The sequence below is a fragment of the Pongo pygmaeus genome, chromosome 11 (assembly GCF_028885625.2).
Source record: "Pongo pygmaeus isolate AG05252 chromosome 11, NHGRI_mPonPyg2-v2.0_pri, whole genome shotgun sequence".
Classification (NCBI taxonomy): domain Eukaryota; kingdom Metazoa; phylum Chordata; class Mammalia; order Primates; family Hominidae; genus Pongo; species Pongo pygmaeus.
This window is the reverse complement of record NC_072384.2, coordinates 96,444,560-96,458,720: the sequence shown is the minus strand read 5'-3', so window position 1 is coordinate 96,458,720 and position 14,161 is coordinate 96,444,560. Positions and strand designations below refer to the sequence as shown.

General features: G+C 37.0%; 1 protein-coding gene across 5 annotated transcripts in view; it reads left to right on the top strand.

The window, feature by feature from the left end:
- HECW2 (HECT, C2 and WW domain containing E3 ubiquitin protein ligase 2) overlaps positions 1 to 14,161 on the top strand; it is a 397,525-nt gene that overhangs the window by 149,573 nt on the left and 233,791 nt on the right. For all 5 annotated transcript variants that reach the window (XM_054478078.2, XM_063647767.1, XM_063647764.1 and 2 more), the window contains one exon: positions 10,733 to 11,059. In XM_054478078.2, the coding sequence (XP_054334053.1) occupies positions 10,768 to 11,059 (292 nt within the window). In that variant the 5' untranslated portion in view covers positions 10,733 to 10,767. The remainder of the gene's footprint in view (positions 1 to 10,732; positions 11,060 to 14,161) is intronic.

Sequence of the window (14,161 nt, the reverse complement as noted above, 5' to 3'; positions counted from 1 at the left end):
AAAAGATATCTTCTGCTTAAGGTTGCACAGGAGTAAAAGTTTCGTATCTTTCAAAAGGAATGAATGTAAGAGGAAATAATTCCACTTCTCTCACAAAAACCATTAATAATTGTTTTTGTTTTTGTTTTTGCCACAGGGTCTCACTCTGTTGCCCAGGCTGGAGTGTAGTGGCCTGATCTCGGCTCACTGCCACTACCACCTCTCAGGCTCAAGTGATCCTCCCACCTCAGCCTCCCGAGTAGCTGGGACTATAGGCGCACGCCACCATGCCCAGCTAATTTTTGTATTTTTTGTAGAGATGGGGTTTTGCCATGTTGCCCAGGCCAGGCTGGTCTCCAACTCCTGAACTCAGGCAGTCTGCCCACCTCGGCCTCCCAAAGTGCTGGGATTGCAGGCATGAGCCACAGTGCCTGGCTAGTATTTGTTAATAGACGAGCAAACCACCCAAAGTGGTTGATATAAAAGCAGAGAGTTTTTCTTGTTTTCTTTTCTTCTTTTTTGACACTTGGATAGACTATGACTTCATGTATGTTTACTGAAAAATAGGTTGGAATTTTTAAAAGGTAGTGAAAATATATGAAGTTTTGGCTTTCATTTTCCTAATTTGGCATGACATTTAAAAATGATTCTTAAAATGAAGTTTTGCTCTTCTTAATTGACTAACATTTTAAAAGTATAGGTTAATGTAATGTAACTGATACCTCTGCCAATAAATATTGTTACAGTGGGGGCTCATCACAGTCTATCCTGTATTGAGATAAATGAGTAAGAGATGTTGCTCTAGTTTTTCCCATATTTGCTAGTCTATATTCTTCTCTTGTTACATATTTAAGGGTCTGTGATATTGGCACTGGTATTTTGTTAGTGTTTTTTTTCTTTTATCTTTGTCCAGCATTCATTTTTTATTCATCTAGTAACAGCAAACCTTCATTTTTACTAATTTAATTCTTTTTTTTACTAATTTAATTCTACCAAAACTGCCTTCAGTTTTGGTAGAATTGCCCATCCAGATGCTGTCTCCTCTTCTCTGTAGGTCCATAGGATCCTGTCTCCTACCAGTCAGTCCTGAGCAACATCATGGAGAAAGGACAGATGTTTAGGTGGATTGATCCTGGTGGCTACTGTTACCCAAGAGCATCTTTGGTTCATTAATTTCCTTTATTTTGATTCTGTGGGCTACCTAGTATCTTTCTAGTAAATTTCCTTTCTGTTTCGGTTTATCAGAGGGGGCTTCTGTTCCTTGCAACTAAGGAGCCCTCGAAGATAACTATTTATTGTAATAAATAAATAAATAAATAAATAAATAAATAGTAGGAACCATCCTTTCATATCAGAGGTCCATTTTAAATAACATTATTATGTATCTTATTTGTAGAAAAATTCAAAAATTGAGTATCAAGAGGTAAAAACAACTGTAATCCCACTATCTATAACTTGAAAAAGTATACTCTTTTTTCTATGTGTGTTATTAACACAATTTAATTATATTGTATATGTAACAGTATTTGATAATACTTAACCTTACAGCATGAACAAATTCCCATGTCAAATCTTAAAAATATGTTTTTAATGGCTTCATAATAGTGTATAAGGTAGATATGCCATAATGTAAATACTTCTCCATTGTTGGACATTTGTTTTGTTTTTAATTGGTTTTCTATTTTGAATAATGTTGTGGTGATCATCTTTTTATAACTCTTTGCTGGCATCTCTGCTTCTTTCCTTAGGGTAGAGCCCTGGAAATGAATCACTGGGGCTAAGGGTGTGAGCATACCTAAAGCTCCAGAAAGCTTTGTAAAACTATCCTCTCAGCAACATATGAGTGTTGTCTCTCACTGCATTTTCACTTGAGTACTATTGTTTTTCAAAGTTGATGTTTTAGTGGACAACAATTATATCTCTTTTTTAAAAATGTGTTTTGATATATACTTATTGATTCAATTTTTTTGTAAAATATCTACTCATACCTTCAAAGAAGTTTTTAATTAAATAATTGAATTAAAAATCTCACTGAGTTTAAATAACTAAAAGGGCTAAATATTAATGATTTTATCTTTTTAATCTAGTTGCATATTTAATGATTTAAAGCTAAACCAACATCTTGAAAGCATTCTTGAACTCAGTCTTCAAAATTAACAATTTTTTGGAACTTAAAATTATTTCTATTTGTGTACATCCGTTTTCCAAATTTACATTTGGGCAATTTTTATGTTGTGGATTATAACATATTGTTCAGTAAAATTTTGGGGAAAACAGGCTTTTCCTAAAGGGCAGCAGGCTGGAGGATAAATTGCATTTTCTGAGACTTTTCCACCTGGAAAGAGGAAGTGAGGGGCAGCTCCAGTTACCCCAGGTTCTCTATTCAGTTCTCATTTCCTAGCAGGTTGTGTAGAAGGACATTTTCTGGTTTTCCTAATCATTTTATTAGCATACTCTTGCTGAGTAAGCTAAGCATCAAGTTCTGATTATCTATGATAAACACGGAGTTTATCTGAATGTTCATTTATACTGAATGACTGAAAATGCTCTCTCTTGCTACACACAGGGGAAATCCACTGGAGAGGGAGCTTTGGTGGAAGATTTGGTGACGTCTTTGTTCATCTCAGATGCCAATTGGCCTTGCTTGGGATGGGTTCTGCTTTCTTTTCCTATAGTTCTCACATCTCTACTTACTGCAGGCTAATTATATCTTGACTATAAATCTAGTTTTTCACCCTTTGTTTTCCTCATTTAGATAGTAAAAAAAAATTAAAAATCACTTGGAGTTTGAAGCATAGTATAGTTGAACAGGTGTGTGTTTGTGTGTGTGTGTGTTGTATGTTGTGTCTTTTGGAATTTGAAGGGTTAAACAAGTTTGTCTTTTATTATTATTGGTTTTATTTATCAATGCCAACTCTAGGAAGTTAGATCCTAGGATGCATTTCTTAAATTCTGTAAAAATCCTCTGACAATGTTTTTCAGTACCTGTCCTTCAGGTGAGGTTTAGTAAATTGACATTCACCTCCAGATTCTTTAGCAAAACTATTTTAAATAAAAAACACTTGCTTAATGTATTTGTCATCTGCTACTGTCTATATCTTCTGAACAAAATCGCCTGGTTTTGGAATTGAAGTTGTATACTATGGCATTTTGTGATTTGCTTAGTAATTAAATCTCTCTTGACCTCTTGAAGAAAAATGATTTTGTTTTCAGTTGTTTGAAACAGATGTCTTTTATCTGGGAGAGCAGCATGGTGCAGACCTAATCATATTTAGAAGGAGGGTTTTTAAAAATTTTTTAAAGAGTGCTACATCATGTTAAATTGTGCCCACTGGGAATGGGACATATAGCTGCAGCACAGACTCACCCTGGGAGGGATGGGTTATCTAAGGAGCTTTAAAGGACCAGCTTTCTACTTAAGCCATATAGTGAATATTAACCTGTTTCCCTTGCTGTCGGCTTTATTTTCTGAAGCTTTTCAAAAGAACGTGGATAATTTTCTGAAGAAAATGTGTCTTTCTCATTGCAGAAGGCAATAAGAAATATGAAATCAAGAAGCAAATTGAGAGTTCTTAGGTTTCAGTATTAGAAAATGTGCAGCAGCTGTTCTCTGTTATTGAGTACACTGATTTTCCCATATGAGAATATTACATTGAATAAGGTAGTTAAAACTCAAATTTTAGGTATAAAATTTAGAGTGCTTTGATTTTTTTCATTTTTATGTGACTTTGCAAATTAATTTTTGCACAGTACTTATTTACTATCAAAACATGAACTCTAAAAACTATATTACATTTCCTATAAGGGAAAAATTAAGGTTTCCAAAGCAATTAGATAATAGTCCCTTGTTGTAATCTAAATAAAATCATTGATTTATTTCCTTTCCAGTTGACCTAAGTTATGTAAAGTAAAACATCTGAATGAGGTTTTTAAACCCTGAAATAAGACTTTTAGGGATACATTGGCATAGTCAATTTTAATTAATACTAAGGCTATTATTGAGCAGAGACTTGCATTTGAATATTTGTTTTATACCTGGCCTCATAATAACTGACAATTTGGACCCACCTTCATAAGAGTTATATTTACTTGGATATATTGCATTTACTTCCATCTCACCTGAAATGATTTTGATTTTCTCAGCCCTGTCAATGTTTCTGGGATTCTGTTGTCACTTAGATTGAAAATCCAGAATTTAGTCCTAATTTTACTCTCACTTTTATCCCCTATATTCAATCTGTCATCGTGTCTATGGGTTCTTCCTTTGAAACATTCCTGATTGATATTTCCTTTTCATGTCACTAAAATCCGTCTTCTGCCAACAGCACTGGGTTCCTTGACTGATCAGTTTCTCACTGTTTCCCCACCTCTGTTTTCTTCCTGTTATAATCAGCCCTGCATAAACTCTCAGATTACGTTTCCTCAGACTTCCCTTTCCTATTTTCGCCTGTCTTCTCAAGACCCTGGAATGGCTCACCACTCACTACTCTTGGTCAGGTTCCAACAGGACTACTTCAAGTTCTGTGGCCAAGTTTCTTAAATTCTTGTCTCCTCTCTCTTACATCTTACACTGTCCCGTCGCTGGCTTGTGGGCGGTGGGCTCTGTAATTCTTTTCTAAGGGGGTTGTTTGGAGGTTGTCATTACTTTTTAATACAGAAACAGTTCTATAAGAGCTATGGTTGAGTTTCTTAAGCTGTAACTCAAGGCCTGTATAACCTAATGTGGATGATTTCTGAGCCCTGGAAACCAGGAGCCATGTGGAATAGGTGGAGGCAGGGAAAGGATGGACGTTTTCTTCTTCTTTTCTAAGTACAGGGTCATCTAGACTAGGCAGAACTTCTAGTGGTTTTTAATATGTAAAGTTGGTCTTCAGCATTTGCTTTCTGTTCACTGTCTTCCAAATCCTGGTGTTCCTCTCCCCAGGCTCTTAGGCATAAATAGTTACCCTAGACTAAACAATGCATTAATTAATTCAGTAGTTATAATGTTTGCCTACTAAAATAACCATGGCTACTTTTTATTGAAGACTTTCATCCACAGTATTTCAATCCTTAAAACAACCTTGCATGGTACATTAAAATTACTTCCATTTAATAGATAAATAAATTGAGGCAGAGTGAAGTTTAAATATATACAGCTACTGATTTATGTACTGACTTACAAATAACCTGTATATATTTGAATATCACTTAGGAAAAGTTTGTATCATATATGAGAGTTTGTTAAAGGAATATATAGAAAATCTCCATCCCTTCCCCACTTCATCTCCTCCCCTGACACACAAGCACCTCTGGGACACTGTTCTGCTTTTGAAGACTATACAGCTTCAGGGTAGAAGAAAAGAAGCAAAAAGAGATATAAAGAGTTTCTGAGACTTGTCAACCTCCCCATCCTCAAGTCTATCCCCAGAAAACCCTCCACCCCCAGACTGGATGTCTTCATATAACAGGATTGAACAATGATTCCTATTAGAGATTTGGCTCAAAAAGCATCTTTGTGCTAAAGTGTAATGAAAGAACTCTTGGAAGGATTAAGGAATTCTTGGTTATTAACACATTATTGTCAGCTAGTTCAATGACATCTTCTTCTGAGCTACCTTCGGGGTCTTTCTGATCAATAGAGTTGAAAAGGAAGTGGGGGCACCTCCATGGTTTAAATCTGTACTTCCTGGTCCTGTAGGTAGCTGTGGAGCGCGTGAAATGTGGTCAGTTTGAACTGAAATGTGCTTTAAGTGTAAAATTCACACTGGATTTAAAAGCCTTAGTATTTAAAAAAAGAAAGAAATAAATTAGTAACTGTTTATATTAATGTTGAAACAATAAGTTTGGATATAGTGAGTTAAATAAAATGTTATTAAAATTTTCATCTGTTTTATGTTTTTAAAATGTGATTACTGGAAAATTTTAAATTACACCCTGGGTGTAATTTATGGGTTGTGTTATATTTCAATTGGACAGTGCTGGTTTGGACTAATTCTCCACCTGTCCTATGTCTTCCAGCTTTTGTTCGTGCTAGTAGCCATGCTCTGTACTATGTCTCCTCTCTTTCCTACATCTTAATTCTCTCCTCTTTACTGGCCCTTTTCTCTCAGTTTTTATTCATTCAGCAAATATTTCCTGTTTTCTTAGTTCCTATGCTGGTATTAGGAACATGCAGAATCTCTTCCACCCTAAAAGCAAAACAAAACATGAAAGCAAACAAACCCAACTCTGTCTCAATCCATGTTGCCCTCCCCACTTGCCTCCTTCTCTTCGCCATCCAGCCTTTTGAGGAAGAGCCTGGATTCTTTACCCCACTTTTACCACTCCATGCTAACTCTTTTGGCCACCAATTTTACCCACTCCTCAGTCTTTCCCTGCAGCATTTGACACTGTCCTTGGAGTCTCTCCTTCCTTGACTTTGAAGTTCTTTCTCTCTCTTTCATTTTTCTCTCTCCCACTTTAACTTTGTTTTTAAGCGTGTGACTGACTCATCAGCTTTGTGACGCTGGGTGGGCCTAACCTCATGGAGCCTCAGTATCTTCTGTGTCACATTGGGGCTTGCATTCGTCAGTGGGCACTGTGGCGACCCACCCCCTCCAAGACTGGTGCTTTTTTTTTTTTTTTTGAGACAGAGTCTCACTCTGTTGCCCAGGCTGGAGTGCAGTGGTATGATCTCAGCTCACTGCAACCCTTACCTCCCTGGTTCAAGCGATTCTCGTGCCTCAGCCTCCCGAGTAGCTGGTATTACAGGCATGTTCCACCATGCCCAGCTAATTTTTGTATTTTTAGTGGAGACAGAGTTTTACCATGTTGGCCAGGTTGGTCTTGAACTCCTGACCTCAGGTGATCTGACTGCCTCAGACTCCCAAAGTGCTGGGATTATAAGCCTGAGCCACTGTGCCCGGCCAGTGCATGGTTTCTTTTGCAGGATTCTCATCATCTTCACCGGGTTCTGTGGAAACTCTACATTTGTTTTTTTCTTCCCTGCCTCCCAGTACTCTTCCTTGGTAGTTTCTTTGTATCCATGCTTCCAATTAGAAAGCTCTTCATGCGTTTCTTTTTTTTTTTCTAATTCTTTAAGGCTCACCTCAGATATCACCTCTGCCACCAAGTGTTTTCTGTCTTCTTCAGCCAAACTTTTGCCTCACAAATCTTTCTCAGTTTCCTCATCTGAAAAGAGAGATAATGATGTTATCTCTTGGAATTAATTCACAATATTCTGAGGGCTTACTTGAGATACCTGACGTGAAAGTGCTTTGGAAAAGGTTAAGCCCGTTATAAATATATTTTATCACTTTCAGATGCCCTACAACATTTATTGTCCCTACAACATATTTGTTAAGACTAATTATACATGTATATAAAGTGCCATTGATACCAGCTTGAATTATCTCATATATGAATATTTGCTTTTGTTCCCCAAAATTTCAAGTTCCCACAGGGGAAGGGCTATGGTAGGAAAAGAAAAGAAAGAAATTGAAGAAAAAATACCTTACTCTTTTTACTATTTAGCATACACTGCAGCTTTATGGTAGACATGTAGTAGTAGATGCTCCATACATTTTTGCAGGTGCAATTAAGCTAGCAGATTCACACATTTCTAGCTCTTTTTCTTCTTTCACTGAAAACAAATATGTATTATGTATTTGGTTTTTGGCCCTTAGTTGCGTGTCTTTTCTTGTTAGAATGCAGGCTTTTTTGAACTAGGGACTTTGACTTTTGCTCTGTTGTATCCTTAATGCTTTTCACTTAGGAGGAGCACAGTAATTTGTTGCATGAACGATGAACCCACTATTGGTGATGAAGTTGAGTTTCAACTTTTTTTTTTTTTTGAAATGGAGTCTCGCTCTGTCGCCCAGACTGGAGTCCAGTGGTGCGATCTCTGCTCACTGCAAGCTCCGCCTCCTGGGTTCATGCCATTCTCCTGCCTCAGCCTCCCAAGTAGCTGGGACTACAGGCGCCCGCCACCACACCCGGCTAATTTTTTCTATTTTGTAGTAGAGATGGGGTTTCACCGTGTTAGCCAGGACGGTCTCAATCTCCTGACTTCATGATCCACCCGCCTCAGCCTCCCAAAGTGCTGGGATTACAAGCGTGAGCCACCACGCCCGGCTTGAAGACCAGGGAATGGCTCTTGTCAGTGTTATGGGGCCAAAGCTTGGGCTCTGAGATATCTGAGGTCCTCACTGCCTACAAGGCTCTTTTGTTTCTGTTAGGGGCTATGCTTTGAAATACTGAAGATGCTGATTAAGTAGAAGGGGTGATGGGAATTATGGGAGTATTAAAACCAATTCTTGATATAATTAAAGTAGAATGTAGTCACATAATGGTATTAATAGCTAAACTTGACCAAGCACTTACTATATGCCAGACACTGTTTGAAATGTTTTATCTGTACTGATTTATTTAGTTCTCTCCAAAATCCTATGAGGCAGATGTTATTATGTTCTTCCTGAATAGGTGGGGAAACAGAGGGACAGAGAGTTAAAATAAATTGTCTAAGGTCATAGAGTGATAGAAAGTAAAGATATAACCGAAATCCAGAAGTTGGACTTCAGAGCTTTTTCTCTTAGCTGCTGTGCTAACCTATCTCTCTGCTTAAATACAGATAATTTAAAAACAGTAATGTGGGCATACATACATGTTATTTCACTTTTTTCTAGAGTGGAATAATTGTCAGTATTTCTTCTGTTGTGGTTTTAAGCTATAAGGGTTGTGGCCTATTTCTTTCTTTCAGGGAAGTAGTTTAGTTATATACAGCCTGTATTTTTTTATTCAACTACAATGTGTTAGGAGTTAATTATTTATAGTTCTTGCTGAAGCTGATGTGCTGCATGACTCACTGAGTTTATAAAGAAATAATGGCCTGTTGAAAGTCAGTAAAATGAAATTTCTTGAAACTATCAGATGAGAAGTTGACCTGTATTTTAAGCTTCATAGATTGGAGATTTTCTAATAATTATGGATTCTTTTATGGTATCAGAGTTACCATAGACGACATACAGAAAATAAGTGCCAACTTTATGAAGAGAGATATGGGATTTAAAACCATTGAACTGAGTAAATCAGCTTGTCTGTTCATTTTTATTTCTATCCTTTTCACAAAAGATATCTTGTCCAAGTTATTTTCATTCAAGAGATAGTGCTCAAAGTATGAGATCTACTTTATGGCAGAAACTATTTGAATAAATACATTTGCAAGTGCTATAAACCTAGCACAGAAGCATGTCCTCTTCATCCAAAGTGTCTGTGGACTGAATGGGAGGATGGGAGAAAAAACCCTATCTTCCCTTTCCCTCCTCTCAGACTCAGTAGCCAAGGTTGTTAGCTGTCATGTAAATATTGCACCCAAGGTTACTTTGTTTGTTTTTTAAATGAAAACTCATGCAGTGGGTGTTGAAATATATCATAGGAGAAGTGCTAGTGTGAGTGGCAGAAAGTGTTTTCATAGACTACCCAGGACCCAATAGGGTTTGCCCTGAAATGAAACATGGCATAATGAAGATGGTGGCAGGTACTAAGCGTGCAGAATAAATGTTAAATCCATAAATTCATGAGGGGATTATGTAGTTCTGAATGGGATGGTACAGAAGAAAATCAGATCAATTATATGTAAAGCTAGTGAGATCCGAGTGAGGTAATGTAAACCCATGGCAAACAGGTAAGGTGCTGGTAGATAGAACCTTACTTGTACTGCGTTAAAGTACAGGAGGTACTGGAGTCTCTGTCTGAATCTGGAAGTATTTTAGAACTAGAATCAGTGAGCCAAAAAGGGGCTATCTAAGTTCCAACAGGGAAGGCCTTGTTCCTTTGGATGGAGGCCAAGTGGGAGCCAAAGGAAATAGCTTATCGTGATCCAGATGGCCCAAATAATGTGGACCAGCCAGAAAGTCAGGATGGCAAGGGGCAGGCTCAGGAAAGGGACTGGAGATACAAGTTATGCCAAGAAGTATCTAGGAGAAAGATGCTTACTCTTCCTGCATCTGTTGTTTAACAAATGTTTATCGACATGTACTGTGTAGCAGGCACTGTTGTAGACACTGGGGATAAAGTAGCCGATAAAACAGATGAAAATCCCTGCCTTTGTGAAACTTACATTCTTGTCAGGGGAAGTAGACAATAACCAAATAAATAAGTAAATTGTATGGTACATTAGATCACAAAAATTGCTATAGAGAAAAATCAAGAAAGGTGGGATGGGGAATGCTGGCGTGCTGCAGTTTTAAATGTGATGGCCACTGTATTTAGGGGAAGAGGTGACATTTGAGCAAGCTCCTGAAAAGATTTCAATGAGTTACATTCTTATGCTAAGGAAACTGAGCAAGTGAACTTGTACTTAATGGTGTACTTCAACTGTATTTAGCATGTGTCTTGCTATTTTAAAATTTCATTGCAGCAGCAAATAAATATGTGTGTGGGATGGAAAACGAGAAGAGGATGCCATATTTGAACATGGGGTGTTTGGGAAACAATAGACCTAAACGGGATGGCAGGGAAATCCTCTCCTCCTTGATTGCTAGGAGAAAGCTGTGCCAAGTGAAATCTAGGGTCACAGGCATGTGACAGCCTTTGCCATCATGTGACTTGACTCTATAGAAGCTGTTTCTGACATCATCAATTGACAGTAGAATAATAGGTTTTATTTTGACAACAGAAGATTATTGCATGATCAGGCTTTAATAAACACCCTTTAAGGCTTTATGTCTGGAGAGCTTATATCTAATTCTTCGTGTTGTAGCACTAACGTTTTATGTTTATCTGTCTCTTGCAGCTTTGTAGGCAGCCAATCCCAGAGAGGCGGACGGGATGGCTAGTTCAGCCCGGGAGCACCTGCTTTTTGTGAGGCGTCGAAATCCCCAGATGCGGTACACATTGAGCCCAGAGAACCTCCAGAGCCTCGCAGCCCAGAGCTCCATGCCAGAGAACATGACCCTGCAGCGGGCCAACAGCGACACCGACCTGGTGACTTCTGAGAGCCGCTCCAGCTTAACTGCCAGCATGTACGAGTACACGCTGGGGCAAGCCCAGAACCTCATTATCTTCTGGGACATTAAAGAGGAGGTGGACCCCAGTGATTGGATTGGACTTTATCATATAGGTGAGTCAAATGGAATGGACTTGCACGTGACTCACAGCATACAAGTTTTTAGTTTGACATTTTTACCATTCTGTATTTTCTCCTGGAAAAAAATTCACATGCACATATACACATAGCAGATTCTGGGAATTCATTTTTTTTCTTCTTTGAGAGGAGGAGATTTAACAGTACATTTGCTTATATTATGAAGTTTGTGGTTACATCTCTACCTTATTAAATGTCAGAACCTTCAGAACCTGCAGGTGTTACAGTATTTTCTATTAGGTTGATGCAAAAGTAATTGCACCAATAAAACTTCACCTTTCTCTTGATCAGCAGTCCCATTTTAGAAAGAGATATCTATTAACATTTACTAACATTTTTAAACTGATGAAAGAGACGTGTAGATTTAGATGACATATTTTAAAAGCTCTGCATTTTCTAAAATTTGAGTTTTGTTAAGAACTACTTGTAGCCTAAGATGTCTTTTTTAAATTTCATGACTCTGTTCTAGATCAATTAGGGGAAGGAAGTGTCATGTTTTCCTGACAAATGACTTATAAATAATTGCTGTTTGCTTTAATAAAAACAGTCCAGCTCTGTTTAGCTAATTTACGCTTGTTGTTCTTAGTGAACTTACATTTGCTGAGTGAGTGATGAATGAAACATCCCAAAAAGTATGAAGTCTGCCACATTGGAAAGCAAAAATCTAACCTACCAACTAAACAGAAAGAACATTGAAATGCAACCCAATAATAAAATCTAACATTTTCCAAAGTTGGAGAACTTTTTCATTGAATGAAGAAAATTCTGTCCAAGATTTAGCATCAGATATTAGGAAGACATTGTTGCTTTCAATGTAAGTTGTAAACCAAGCATCCCCCCACCACCCCACTGCCCTTTTTTTCTAACGAATAAATCAGAGGAAAGAAAGACCCTTCTGTTTATGGCAGTACTTCTTAGCCAGGGAAGATTTTGCCCCCTAGAGGATATTCGGCAAGGTTTGGAGACATTTTTGGTTGTCACAACTGGGTAGGGGGATATGAGTCCAGGATGCTGTAAAACATCCAGCAATGTACAGGACAGCCTCCCTCCACAGTGATCTAGCCCCAAGTGCCAGTAGCACCACTGTTGAGAAGCCCTGTTTGAGGCAAAACAACACTCTTGCTGAAATTTTGTTAGATTGTTAAACCCACTGAAATTTATTTTTCTCTGGGATAAAGAATTTTATATTGACTGAAATAAAAACATTTGATTTGTATTCACTTATGTAACTCTTAATGGTTAATCATGCTGGAAAGCAAAAAATCTAAAATGGGCAAAGCTTTAATGAATTATTATCTCTCTTTTTTTTCTTTATGGTAACCAAAAAAGGGGAAAAGTCTTCACAGCATTTTCCCTAAGTGTGTTTAAAAATATAATCAAATTGAGGAAGATACATAATTTAAAAATTACATTTGTATTATTATGTTCACAAAAAATCTTAGTTTTGTTGGGACTTTAGATGTAACCCTTTTGATTTGAATGTAATTTCACTCTTACACTTCATATAACTTCTCTTTAGACTTTCTCATTTTTTACCATTTTAGATTTTATTTTATAATCTTAATAGAAGACTTAATATAAGACTACAAATATCAAATTGTAGTTTTAAAAATCCTTTTATGATATTTATTTGGGAAATAATCAATTTTGCTTTCTCATATAAGATGATTTGTTTTGTGTGTGAGTAACTTAATCTTTAAACTGCTAGAATCAGTTTAAAAGTTGATTCCCATACACACACTTGCTTTATTTCCCTGTCTAAATTTAATCAGGAAGGAACTAAGGAATTCCAACCACAATGAATCTTATCTCCAAGTGACCAAACCCACAAAATCTTGATGTTGTTATATTTTACTTTCTAGAGGAAGAAGTATAGGTCAGAGTCCTAAGTCTGGAATTAATCCAAGGCTATCACTAGGAAAGCAGAATTAGGAAATAAATCCCTTTTGAAAAGTGATAACTTTTCGTCAGTTTATTTCAAGAAGCTTCTGTGTCTTTCTCATATAAGTTATCATTGTGTCTTTGTTCCCCTGTATGTTACATGTCTTTTTTACCCTCCTTTGGCTACTTTCAAGATTTTTCTCTTTATCTTGGTTTCCAGCAGTTTGTCTATGCTATACCTAGGTGTGATTTTCTTTTTATTTATTCCAGTTGATATTCTCTGAACTTCGTAAGTTAATGTTTTTGATGAAATTTGGACAAGTGTCGGCCATTATTTCTTCAAATATTTTTTCTATTTTTATTTTTTTCTTCTTTTTCTGAGATGCCAGTTATACATATGTTAGAATCATTTCATGTTGTTCTGCAAGGCCCCGAGGCTCTGGTTCATTTTCCTTCAACATCTTTTCTCTTTGATATTCAAATTTGATAATTTCTGTTTATCTATCTTCAAGTTCACTAACTTTGCCCATTTTTTGTCTTCATTCTGTTGTCAATCCCACTCAATGGATTTTTAAACTTTGAGTTATTTGACTTTTCATTTCTAGAATACGCATTTCTCTTTTTCTAGTTTTCATTTCTCTTATGAGATTTCTTGTGTGTTAACTCATTCAGATCATATTTTTGTTCAGTTCTTCAAACTGAATTGAATATAGCTACTTTAAAGTTTCTGTCTTCTAATTTCAACATCTAGGCCATCTCAGGATAGGTTCCTATTGACTATTTTTTTTTTTTTTCATTGACCATGGTTCTTATTTTTTGGTTTCTTTGTATAGCTAGCACTTTTTGATTTTACACTGGATATTAAGGATTCTATGTGGTAGAAATTCTGAGTTCTGTGGAATAACAGTGTTGGTTTTTTTTTCTAATAAGCAGGTTTATTTCTTTGAACTTGTGTAGGTTTGATTTTTTACACTTTGTTAGACTGGATCTGTGGAAAGGCCAGTGTATTTTTCTACTATTTCTAACTTGATGGAATTCATCCTCCGAATTTGGTCTCCCCTGTGAGACCCAGACCTTGGCCCAGACCTTGGCCAAAGATTTGTAGGGGATCCCCTTCGTGGACTTCTGGCCCTCATCCTTCTAGAGCTCTTATCTTTCCAGGGCCCTGGCCTGGAGATTCTAGTACTCTAGTTGACG